Genomic DNA, 13961 nt, shown 5'->3' on the forward strand with positions numbered 1-13961 from the left:
CAGACAGTTTATTCAACATTTAGTAAGATTAATGATCCTTCCCCCACAAAAAATAAAACAGTAAGTCCAGTGAATATGCTTTGATGTGAAAGTCACTTTTGCATGAGGAACTGCTTAGAACACTTAGAACAAAAGGTAGCCATGAGTAAAGAAGTTTGGGGCTGATAAAAACTGAAAAGGACCATGAAAAAAAATATGAACACCCAATCAGTTGGCTAAAAACCACCGTTTTGGAAGAAGGTAACTTTTTCTGATGTTCTAAAATGGGGACTGCATACCAGTTTAGTACTAAGCAGAAAAGTTATCCATGCTCAGTCTGGAATAGAACAATTATCTTCCTGTTTTCCAAGCCAGTGCACATTATGTTGACATTCATCAGCTAAGAAAAGGAGAACCAGAATTAACTGCTCCAGTTAAATCGAACATGTGAGAAGCAGAAAGACCCTTAAGTGCATTTTCTACTTCTCTACAGAGGAGCAACGGCAATACATCATGATCAAATATTGCTACTTGATCAGAGCCCTGTAAAAGATTATTGCTGTAAAATACTGGAAAAATGCCTACTTCATACTATAGCAATAGAGTTACTACCTACTCTTGGCTCCAAATTCTAATGCTATATGTACAAGAAACCATGGTAGTTATTTTCACAGACTTATGAAGTCACAGAATACAAGTTTTGCAATAGATATACCAGGGAGTGCAGAATGAATGTGAAAGATTTAGAGGTTGACACATGACAGAAAATCAAAGGTTTACCAAGTCAGACGGGTCTGAGTATGTTCATTCCCACCACAAAATTACTAAACATCTGTGCTTCTGGAAGCAGCATTTCATCCATGAGATCAAATAGGGCAACAAACAGCACTAGTCAGTGAAAATATAAATTTCCAAAGTCATGTATCCTCAGAAGAGCATGCCACTGAAATGCTAAAAGTAACAGAACTATAACCACCAAATACATGTTTGCTTTTGGTTTTGTTTTTTTAAATAATGCAAGACAGTCACAGGTAGCATTTCTTTCAGAATATGATCATCCAAGATCAACAATGCATCAAAAAAAAGCTTTTCCTACCAGCTGATTTTGGAGTGAATTTGTCCCTGTTGGCTGCACATACTGCCAGTAGCCTGTATCCAAGATCCAAGTCAAATCCTTGCTGAGCTGCCACTCGACTAACCACCTGCAGAGGGAAAGAGAGAAAGCTTCATTAGGGGTTACTTGAGCTCTTTACAAAGTGACATTAACCTGCTTATCAGCACTAATGTTAGAAATCTGAATCTGCTGCAAGAGCACAGTACAAACATGGTAAGAGGCAGTTCTCCCCAGCAGCTTCCAACACAAGCACAGCAAACTGAACACAGGAGTATTCTGGTGATCTGGTTATTTGACCACTCGTCAGAAGAAGGGCCTGGTAGTTCCATGAAAATTGGAGAGACAAAGCCAGAAGAAATAATGCAAGAGCAATGTTTGTAAAGACTGTATAGAATACACCTTACTGTACTTGAGATGTGAGGATGAGAAATCTTCAGTCTCTCTCTGTTGTACAGTTCCTGGCCCCATTCCCAAGGGCCGTGCCCAGGTCCTTTAGGTTAAAATGCCCGCTCCACACTGCTGGGCAGGGTTGTCCTACACTGTGCTCAGTGTCACAGTTGCTGCATTTCAACAATACTCTATTGGGAAGCACATTTACTGCAGTTTTAGAATAAATAGGCCTGTGCAAGAAGCATTTGCCAAACATTAAATTAGAGAAAGACTGTTGTTGTTGTTGACTGATCTAGAAGAACCAGCAAAACCAGGCAAATTGAAGACTGGAGTTAAGGATGAGAAGCAGTCAAATGTTTCTCCAAGCCAGCAACTCAGCCATCAGCCAAGAACGTATCCTCTTTAAAATCTGCATAGTACAAACACAGTACCACAGTCATTCTGCCAAATGATGCTAAAGTTATACACAGCACAGCTTTTCTATTGCCTTCTAGTGGCACGTGATGACTTCAGACTCAGAGACACAGATAAAGCAGATTATTCTTAACAGTGCCATTACTTCTTTGCATTAAAACAACAGTGAAGGAGCTGCACAAGAAACAGAACACCATTTCCTGAAGCAAAAGAAAGTCCCTATCTTTAATAGCTAACAATACAAGAAAATATCCTTTTCCCATTCCTTTCTTCATCTGAAAGCCTCTTTCTTAATGAATGACACTGCAATTATCTGTGTCCAGGACTGCAAAAAGCAACAGTATAAAACAGAGTGAAGAACTAACATATGTGATAACTTACAAATATTAGTCTGAACTTTCTTCCAAAATACCCACTTTTCCTATTAACAATTAAGAACCAAATTTATTTCTTAAAAAAGAATTAACATGAATGAAGTTCCCAGGCAGATGTTCTGCTCTGTTGCTGCTACTAACGTAAAAATTACAGATTCATAAGACTTTATCAAGTGGGAGTGTTTCCTCCCTAAATTTAACCCTTCTGACCTCAAAACTGAGAAGAGCGCTTCAGGGAAAAGAAAGGAAAATTGAGGATAATCAGTACAGTACTACACACCGACTGTTTTATCACATTTCTTTACAATTACAGCTTTTAGATAGAAAAGTAAAAAGGAATAAAGTAAAAGAAATAATGTAATTATTTTTGATAAACAAAGAAACATTTCCAACTTGGTAGATCAGCCTTTAATCCTTTACACTTAGAAGTCCAGTTGTTAACATCCTGGCTAAAACTCTGGGTCCAAACTTGCAAAAATAAGATAAAATAAAATAAATAACAACAACAACAAAGTAATAATAAAAAGCCAACCCACAAAACCATTCAAAAACAGAAAAACAAGAGCAGAACATGATATGCCATGTTTCATGCTAAATTAGCAACAGGAGTGAAGACTGGTGGGCTGCCATGAGATCTGGAATACACTTACACACTTTGAAATCTGTTCCCCTTTTCTACTTCCAGTATCACTGTATTTCAGCCACTCTGAAGTAGATATTAGGGGAGGGATGGGAACAAAACAGACAAAAAGCTCTTCTAAAACACCCAAAGCACCACCTTGCAAAAGGTTCCTGAGAACAATGTCTTATTAACGAACAAACATTATTTAAACTCCTTTAGCCATCATCTATTGCACCATTACAGGGGAACACATTGCAGAGTGCAAATGAGGTCGGTAAAACAATGGAGAAAGGGCCCTCTCATTTTCTGTTTTGAAAAAGCACATAATCATTAAACCATTTATTTTGAAACTGGACAGGAATGAAGGCAGATACACCTGCTCGTTAGTGAGCACACAGTAACTCAGGAAACGCATTGGCTGCTTATATGCTTGATTCGTTTTAAAACATAAAGCTACAGATCCTGAGACCCTCCTAGCCAGAGGCCAAATCACTACTCTCAACTGACATCTTGCTAATTATAGACAAATTCTACAAAGTAATTCAGGAAACAGAGAGAATTGGAAAACCCACAAAAGCCAAGTTCTGCTTGCACTGTGTCTTAACTGAATAGAGCGCAAAGCCTTGGTCAGCACAGTCCTAACCACAGGCTGACGCCTAACTTTGTACACTCCCACTTCGCATCAGTTTCCTTTTCTTAATTTCCCCTGCCAGACGTAGCAGTGCCATGAAGCTGAGAGGGGTGCACAGCAGAGCTTTCCAGGTGCCAGTGTGCAGCCCAAGGCTGACCACACCCAATGGCCACAGCACGGCCTGGGAGCACCCACCTTGGAGTGGTTGAGCAGTGCCCCAGCAAACACCACAAGAGGACTGAGCATGAGCAGGCAAAATCTAAATTTGAGAGTGAGCAGAAGTCAGCCAGTCAAACTAGCGCTTACTTCTTCACGCAAAGTGTGAGGGAAAACAAATTGCAAATCTGCTTTAGCAAAAAAAAATTTTAAAATTATAACCTTTGAAAGAAAGTGCTTCCACTGACAAACTGCACAAAAAGCCCCTTCTTCCTCTCAAAAGAGCAACAAAACACACAGAAACTTAATAGAAAGCAGATATTTCTAATAAAATTTCTGTTTTGCCAAGAGTAATTTTCCAACTAAAGTGTTCTTGTATGCACTCCACTAAATGCAGACAGAGGGTCCGTTAAACAAACTGGTGGACCTGTGCTCAAGAGGGCTTTCTCTGGTCCCTTCTGCCTCAGCTTGGTTGACATGAACAGGGCAGTAGACATTTATTTCCTTTACAAGGAATGGTTAGGTCAACTAAGATAAGTGCTTACAGCATTGCAGAATGAACTCATGGTTGAACACATGGTGCCAGCTGCATGTTGTCTGAATTTTTTAACAAGTCTTACAATTTTTTGCATTGACTGTACCTAAAGTTTTTCTTTCAGCTGTGACAGGTTAAAGACCTACTTTTATTTCAAAATTAAGGTCAATGGAACAGATCACACCTGCCTCCCAAGGCCCTGTTTCAGGTTGTCTACAACTCAAGTCTGCCATCGCCCCCTTGGTACTTGTCAAGCTTTCCTCTGTATGCAAGGGACCCCCCAGCTTTTTAAAGAGACACTGAGAATTCCCAGAAACAAGATAACAAATGTGTCATAGGAGCATGATCCACAAAACACAAAGAACTAGATACAAGACATTTGGTAAGTTTAATATATGCAGGTCAGCAGACCCTGATGAAATTTACCTTTGAGTGCCTCAAAGGAACTTGCCTGGACAAACAGTGTAATGCTAATGATTATCTTCAGAGATTCATTCAGGACAGATAGCTTGGCGATACATCAAATCTGGTTTTAAGGCGACTCTCAGAAAGTACAGGTATCCAGATAGACAACAAAACAAAGTATTAAAGAAGTGCTAGGGGAGCAATACAGAACATCATCATGAATCCATCAGCACTGTGCAATTTCCTTCTTTGACAAGTTACCATATGCTAACTCTAATCCGTCTTTTGACATTGCCTTATGTAACACTATTGTTACAAAGGAACATAGCCCAGATGACAGCAGTATAAATTGTACTCAGATTATTAATTACTAGTCCTTTGTCAAATCATAACTTGTGCTTGTTACAGGTAATTTCTATGTATTAGTCCTGACTTGGCCAGTGACAGAGTAAACTGCAAAACCTCTAGGTGGTTTTGCAGGCAGAAGAGTCTGCAAACACTTAACAGGACACAGTAAGAGTTTAGAATTACCTTTATAACCTGGAGAAATGTTGCAAAAATGAGACCAAAGACACACATGAAATACTACAGATCAGACAGAAAAATTAAATGCCTAAAGAGACAATCAGGAACAGACATTCATCTTCTCAGTGTATATGTGACTCACTGGGAAAATGTTTGAGGTATTAAAGATCATCAGGCACTGGAAAGAGCTACCTATCATTCTCTGGATTTTGGAGGGTAAGGGGATTTATAGCAGACCAGACTTTATCTGTATCACATCCCATTTTGGAGAAAAAGAATAGACAGCATGGTCCCTTAGGTCTGTCCCAGGCCACACCTCAGTGATTCCAGACACCTGCTGCTGACTGAAGCCATCCAGCTGCATCTGAACCCTGTCTCAGGAATTCTACCACATTTGAAACTTCCTCTGATTTCAGTCTTATTCAGGTACCAGTGTGGATCAGATGGGATCAAGGAAACAATTTCGATAATCCATTAAATGTTATGACTAAGTGATTATGATACCATTTGCAAACATACTCTTTCCCTAACTGCAAATTCAAATCTAGCACATCAGCAAAAATTTAGACATGTAGCTGGCACCACATGTTCAACCATGATTTCATTCTGCGATGCTGTAAGAACCTATCTTACTTGACCTAACCATACATAACATAAAGTTCCATTGAAAAGTAATGCACTAAAAAAAACCCCAAACAGACATAGTTGCCAGTACCACAATCATAAATTGAGATCATCATCCTTTATCATGGGTGAGAGAGGTGCTTGGCCAGCCCAACGTTCAACACTTAACATTTCTCTATGTTATTTTGCAATAACATTTCAGACAGCTAGACTTTACAAAAGCTAGCCTATTTCCTACACACACTGGCAACACCTCGCTTTTATTTAAATTTAGATATGGCACTAACAAGTATTTCAAGCCATTTTTAAATTAACATATACACTATCTGCAAACAAACATTATTATAACATCACCTGCCAGTAAGAAAATCTGATCACTCCAAACCTCTGAAATCTTTAACCTGAATAATTCAGATGAACAGCCTTCATAAAGGAGACAACGCATTCACTGTCTGTGACTCAGCTCTGCAGAATTCCAGATGTCTGAACTCTCAGGGTCATTAACAGTGAGCAGAAAATGATGGGAGTGAGGTTTTAATTACATGAAAAGCAGACAGATTTGGCTACCAGCATATTTTCTTTGCTGAATTTACCTGCAATACTTTTTCCTCCCTTCCCTCCTCCTTTTGCAAGGCTAGGGAGCTTCACCGCGGAGCGTCACTCCCTGCCCTGCTTGTCATCACCTCACGAAGTACTGGAACAATGTAGCTCTCAACCTAACAGCCCTGTTAATCAAGAGAGCTACATGACTGCTTATTTCTCAACTCCCTTCCCATTATGTTGCACTTTCAATGAAACTCTTAACTAGCAGCAGTCAAGAGCACCCCCCCCTGCTGGCATCAGAATGAATTTTACCAATTCAATTTGCTGGTAGCTCAGAACTAAAAATGCCAGCTGATTGCTAGTTCAGACGGCTCCATGTTCAGCCACTTGTGCATACTTGAAATTATCTGAATGCAGTTTGAAGACTACAGCAGAAATTTTGTAATTAGAATTCTGCAATGTAGATGGTAATTTTTCCCCCTCAGTAACACACAAAGATCAGATAAACAGGAAGCAAATTGAGGAATTTTGCAACATGAATAGTGATCTGCCTCAAACAGAAAAAAAAAAAATAAAAAAAGGGTAGGAAAAGGAGGAAGAAATCTGTGATCTGAAGTCCTGATCTGATGAGACTCTTACACTTCAGTTGCAGAAGGGCTGCTTCAACAATAGAGACAATCAAAGCAAGTCAGGGAAGTTATATATATCATTAAGTAGTTTCTTGCTTTTGATGCTTGAAAACAGACATTAAGTAGGTTCTGCAAATGTAAGAGACTTTACAGAACCCTTGTATTCAAACTAGAGTTTTCTTAAAATGTATTTCCCACTCTATAAGGGCCATATTTTCAAAGTAAAACAAACCAGTATGCATGCCACGTACTTCTTGATGCTTCCTGCAACAGTGATGTAAATCATGCAGAGTAAGGGTATCTCCTCCTTTACATCCTCTTTCTCTCTGCATGTCCCTAACTAGCATAAACATTGAAGAGAAGGTCACTATACTCAACCCTCTCCACTGAAAATTTTCCCAGAGAAAAAGAGGCAGGGATTGTGCTCTAATTAAACCAGCTGATCACTGGGTCACCGCAATGCTATTGTCACCTGAGTTCTGGCACACCTTGAACAGTGATTTGGATGAAACATACACCGCTCATATGAAGAAAGTGACAAGGGAATTCCGAAAGTACTTTACTTTGGAGAGCAACACATCTCAAAGAGTTTTAAATAATGTTATAATTTCTGCAATGGTCTGTTCCACTGACCTTAATTTTGAACTAAAGATCATCACTAGACTAACAAAGTTTAGGTAAAAAGGGCTTTAGGAGACCATGAAGTGAAAGGACACGCAGTAATAGTGAGTTATGTGGTAGCACTCTGAGCTGCTCTGAAGCAGAGTGTTCTGTGCCTGCTGGCTGTACCCTGGCAGTACAGCACGTACGCAGCCCTGGAGTGTTGTGCTGCTCTGCAAACACAAAGCTGTGTGTTTAACAGATGTGCGGAGAGGATGATGGGAGCAGAATTTCTTACACGTGAACTTTGTGCTCTGGAAGTCTTGGATACAAAGAGTAAATGTAACAATTCTAGGGGTTCCACTGGCAGCTGCAACCTCCCACTTTCTGGGTATAAATATGCTGAACTAACTCTTCCATATAATTAAATCACATTCAAACTCTAATCTGACTAGAAATCTGATTTTTGGAATGTCACAGGTTGATTTTTGATTATGTGTGTACTTTTCTGCATTAAACCAAATGAATCCAGGCAAGCATGAAGTCAATGCAGCAGCAGCTGCATTTGCAGTCTGAGGCATCCCATTATGGAAACCTCCCATAATTCAGACATGCCGTTCTTGTATTTTTTCTTTTTTAACATGTATGTCTTTTATGAACCAATTATGTTCTTCAAAACATATCACACAAGCTAAAATAGATTCCTGTATTAGGAAAATGAGAGCAATTAGGGTTTTTTTCTCCTTAAAATGATCTAAAATAATCTCAAGTCTCAAATCCAGGATTTTCTGAAGAGAAATGCAATTCAAAAGATTATTGTACTATTGTATCGGTATCATTAAAACATGAACATATAGCAGATACTTCCATCAGTTTATCATTGATGCTTGTTATTTTGGCAGCTCTCATCAGCAGTACAGAGATGTAGTAAGAACTACAAGCAGCACAAAAGATTTAAATGAAATCCATAACCTTTAGATGGAGTACAGCTAGGACTACAGCTTTGCTTGTTTGCTTGTTTTAATTTAAAAAGAAATATTTCTTTCACAAACACAGGTAAGTTTCCCACATCTGATGACTGAGGCAGACCCCCTATTTGGAGAGGAAAATCTAGAACACTAAGATTTGGGGGGAAGGGGAGGGAAAGACATTTTTAATTACTATTTCAATGACTGTTTCAGGATGGTTTTTTTGTGGAAAATCTGGGATAGGAAGTCTTTGAATCTTTTAGATGCAAAGAGAGACCCAGATCCCAGCCATGGTGGTTGAAAACCACAGCTTTCACTAGAGAAGCTCTCTTACGTTCAGGGCTTTGACCAGGAGTCAGCCCAGGTGAGCACACCCCACTTACCTAAACTCCTCCTACTGTCCCAAACCATTGTAGTGCTGGATTTTCGTTTCTTAGACGAAGCACCTAGGTACCGCTACAGAGTAACTGCACACAGCTTTGCTTCTCTCACCCTTTTATCTCTTTATTAGACACACTGAAGAGCCCTAAAGAATGATAAACTTGGTGCCTTGTAAAGCTGAAGCACAGCAAGAGAACAAGGCAGTGCCTTTACGGTCCTTTGCTGAAGACAAGTCTGTAAATCTGTCCGTTTTGCTCTCAGCACTCTCCTCATTTCCATTTTTGCTGCAGCACCAACACAAACGTTACCCAAAGCCTTCAATAAGATAATTTACATGTTAAACTGCTTGGCAAGAGCAGACCCATGGGATGAGACTACACTGGGCCTGAGAAGAGGCAGACATGAATGAAACAACCTGGACCAAATGCTGACTGAAAGTAATTTGGATTGCAGTCTACTCTGAAGCATTCTTTCCTGAAAAGCTTTTGAACAGTATTTTGCTTTTGTCTCCCATACACAGAGATATAATTTAATTATTGTTAACTTTTTGCTAAACATTACTGTTAAACATGACTTTTAGTATCCACATGGATTGGGAAACGGTTAGGAAAAAAGTTAACCTGGGAGTGATTCAAGTACTTTGATTTCTTTGCTTGGACTGATATCTGATTTGGCCAAACTAGGGTTATTTTTTTTTAACTGCTGTGTGGTAACTGAAGCTGTTTCTTTCAGGAGACTGTAAGGCAATGCCATTTACAGTACATTTTTAGAGATTTATATTCTTAAATTTATCAAGACTATCAGCCTTGCCATAATATAATCTAGTGCTAGAGTAAGAAATTTTTTCAATCTAAGGAAAAACACAGCTATGTCTGTTTTGTGGAAAGTGGAGGCTGTTTTCATCAGCTCCCCATAACATTATGGAAGAAGTAGTATTATATACAAAAGAACACCATATTCATTGCCATTTCGATAATTTATAGAATCAATGATTTCAATTATAATTCAGTTTCTGGCCTACAGACTGTCTATGTGATTTGAAAATAACTACTGTTGAAAAATAACACCTAGCTTTTCTTGGCAAGTTAGGAGAGATCTTATTGTCTCTGAGAAAGACCATAATTTGCTTGCATGAGTTCCATAAAAGCTGTTTAAGGGAACCTTCCCACAACCTGTAGCTTGCAAGAAACAAAAAAGATTCAAAGCTTACCCCTTTATTCCTAACTTATTATTTATCTGTTGAAATGTGTATTCTTTATAAATTTTATTACCCGCTCACTTTGGTGATTTTCTGTAATGGGTAAGCACAAAAATTTTAGCTCTAGAATTAGTGTCTGTCAGAACTGTTTGAACATAACAACATTGCACTGCTTTGCATTTTGGCCAGAAGAGGCACAGCTTTTGGGGCTTAGTTAATGAAAAAATATTTTCTATTTATAGCACAAGCCAAGGGTTTACCCATGTATCCTTGCCTCTTCGACAGTGTGCACTGCACAGAAATACCCTGTTTTATTCATAGGCCTGGACAGCATTAGCCTAATTTCTTTATCACAAAAAGAAATTATTTCACCTCTAAATGAGTAATCATTTAAAGGATCCTACTTAACAAATGCTAAGTATTTAACTACTGAAATGAACTTAACATACCTTTTAGGTACCTCTGGCAAAATTTAGCTGTTGTATTAAATCCTGAGCTTCTTCTTGAGATAAGAGCATCATTCCTATTACATTGTATACAATGGAGCCCACAGTAGCAAATGTAACTCCAGGATTATAAAGTACTGCTGATATGGAAAAATTATCTACTGCAAATAGCCAGTATGTATATTGTGCACAGATTATTCTAAAAGAAAAATCACCAAGGAAAGACAAATACTAGACACGTATTACACATGTTGCTGTTCAACACATGCTGTCTAGCAAACTCATGAAATTTTCAAGTCACCAAGATTTCTCTAAGTGCTAGTATTACAATTTAAGAAAACCCTCTACAACAGCCTATTCTATATGCTATTCCATACATACATTCTATATATTATTATCAAAACCAGCAAATCCATAAATGAAGCTGGCTCTTCTGCTACTGCCCAAGCAGAATATTTCTAAGATCATTCTTCTGCATCCAAGATGGGCAGCAGGAATAAAACCATCCAGACGGTTATAAAGTGAACCAGGCATTACTGACAGTCCCAACACAAAGATGGTGTGTCAGGTAAACAGAACTACTTCTAAGAACCACTTCTTAAATTAAAGCTCAAGACTGAGCATATCTGTCCTTTATTAATAGGATTAAATCTAATTGGTTAATTTTTGCAAAAGACTACACATAAGACTTAAATAACATAAAGAATCTGTTGTACCTATGCATTGTACCTATGTTATGCCCATCTGTGATAATCTATTAAACTGGCTATTCGTAACTCAACAGATCTGTTTTCATGCTCTGTCATTACATCTGATGCATTTCAGCTTTGCAGTGTGTGAATGAATGGTTTGCACATTCCTGAGAGAGCCTGCTCCTCTGCATTCATGACATCCTAATATGTTTCAATTTGGGTTAGTATATATCATGTTATCCACTCTTAGGACGTGATCATTTCATATCCCTTGATGGTTCCAGAACAGTTTAGCATACCACTTTTTCCCTGGTCAGAGAGTTAACAGAACAGAATGTCATAAAAATAAAAAAATCATTCTCAACACTACAGAGGGGAAGCTTTATGAGCAAGCATTTTTTAGTATTTGTAGAATTTCTGAATTAAATGCCTTTAAGAACCACACAGCTCGAATGCAGTAATGATGGTAAAGATTACTTGCTTTAAAAAGTACATCCAAAAATACAGAAGTTTTAAGGGAATTTGATTTTGAAGGTCATTTTAAAGGCTGGCAAAATAAAACAATAATCCTGTTTCAGTGGTTGAATTGACTTTCATACTGATTTTTCATTTTTCTTTTAGCATAATCCTCACAAAGAAGGACACTGGTAAACCTTGTCAGCATTAAGAAAAATAGGCTCCTGATAGTACAGAACATGCAGCTAAGCAAACTGATGTTAAATTTACTCATGATATTCCACTATTTCAGCTACCTTTCACTTATTTGCAACTTTCTGAATAATTTCTCTGAAAACAGCCTGAAGTTCTATCATGTTTGTTAAATGAAACTAAGATAAACCCCTTTTCCTGTAAGTGAATGACAAGCCTCAAAATCCACCTTTGTTAAATTATGAATCAGAAAATATTAATTTGAAAGAAATTATGCATGAGCAAGCTCAGATAGAAAGAATATCTATAAGGAGAAAAAAAAATTAAAAAGGAGACCTTGCCCACTGTACTGCTAATGTATTAAGAAGATACAGGAAGTACAAACCTCTTGGGATACAACCATGCAGTTAAGTCTCTCTTTAATGGGAAGCAGGAAGAGGAAGAGGGATGTACACAGGAAGAAATTAAAGAATATCTTTCTTAGAGGGATTTTAAAATTAAGAACAAGAAACATATTCACTGAAGTTTATATGCATTCTGCAAATCCTGTGTATTTATCAAACATAGAACAAGACAACTTAAGTTCCTGTGTTATTTCCTTGTCAGGAATATAATGAGATTACAACATGTGATAAAGATGCTGCTGCCAGTCAGTCCTACACTGCAGATAGTTCTCTCCCACAACAAGCTTGGGAAAGGGGGACATGCCACCCTGTTCAGATTCCAGGGAGAAGTAGTATGAAGCAAGGCAATACAAATGGCTCAAATATTAACATTAAGATTTTTTTTTCTTTCATCCTTGTCAGAAGAAAAACTGTATTTTCATTTCAATACACTGAAAACCACGTATTGTGTTTTACCTCACTAGTTTTCATGGAGCATTTCCTGCCCACTTTCTGTACACTCTGTGAAGAGAATGAATCACTGGCAGTCAGACCTTATTCTGACCCTCCAGTTGGGCAGGGCTGAATATCTGCTCATGTAGAAAGAGAAGATTTAAACAGCAAGGAAGTCACAGGTCAGACTGACAATGTTCTAGCAAGGGGCTGCAGAGAAATACAGTGCACAGACTGCCCAATTATACTTGAGGTGAATGTGTCCTTTCCCAAATGCTAGGAAAGTTTTTAAAAAGTATAAATAAAATATAGTTATGGTCACCTTTGACATTATGTGCATTTTCTCATAATTGATGTTACAGATAGCTTTTCCTTTAAACAGAATTGTTAAATATTCTATCTCTGGACTTAAACATTTTTAACTTGCTTTATTTTATTTTTTTCTCTGATTGGAAGAATGCTATGCACCTCCTATCATCCTTGGATTTATTCTAACTTTTTGACATACGAATCTGAGGGATGCTATACACTGCAGCACACTAAGATGGAGCCATTCCTTAACATTTGGATTTCTGGCAACTAAGTCTCAGTCTTAATGTCTGCTTTATATATCCAGCTACACAGTGCATGAAAATAATCCATGTACTTCTGCCCCCCAACAAATACAATGACAGTCTCTTCATCAGTCATTTCAGAATTTCTGTTTCTTTTGTGACTATTTATTTATATCAACTTGCTTGGCAAATTGCAGTGAGTCTTTTAAATCCTCCTGCTCAGTGACAATTTAATTTGTCTAAAGTTTTGACTCCACATAACAATTTGGACTGCTGCTGCTGGGGGTGTGGGAAATAAAATTTTCAAAACAAAAAACGCACACACAAATATGTGTTTTAATGCATTATTAATGAAGTCACTTTAGGAACTACAGTGGTCTTAATAGAAAGTGAATGGAAAGAAAAGCACTGAAATCAATGGAACTGTTGGAATTAGTATGTCAGGATTAGACCTGCAGTCAATACGTGTAAGAAAGTCAGCTGAACAGGTATGTCAGAAACACTGTTTAGCTGAAAGCACAGCATACTTAGAATAAAATGCAAGTAGTCCTTCAGCCCTACCAAAAATTCCAAAGGAAAACAAACATCTGGAAAGTTCATTACTCTGTAAGAACACGACTCACTTTGCAATTTCAAACCATGAAATAATACTGTATGAGCATAACAAATAACCTAGCCTGTGCATTTTTAAGTCATC

General features: G+C 38.0%; 1 protein-coding gene across 5 annotated transcripts in view; it reads right to left on the reverse strand.

Annotated features, from left to right (window-relative positions):
* The window catches only part of ZMIZ1 (zinc finger MIZ-type containing 1), a 343883-nt gene that overhangs the window by 125626 nt on the left and 204296 nt on the right, over window positions 1-13961 (reverse strand). For all 5 annotated transcript variants that reach the window (XM_082286136.1, XM_082286134.1, XM_082286135.1 and 2 more), the window contains exon 6: window positions 1076-1181. In XM_082286136.1, the coding sequence (XP_082142262.1) occupies window positions 1076-1181 (106 nt within the window). The remainder of the gene's footprint in view (window positions 1-1075; window positions 1182-13961) is intronic.

Source organism: Coloeus monedula (genome assembly GCF_965178545.1).
Source record: "Coloeus monedula genome assembly, chromosome: 8".
NCBI classification, from domain to species: Eukaryota; Metazoa; Chordata; class Aves; order Passeriformes; family Corvidae; genus Coloeus; species Coloeus monedula.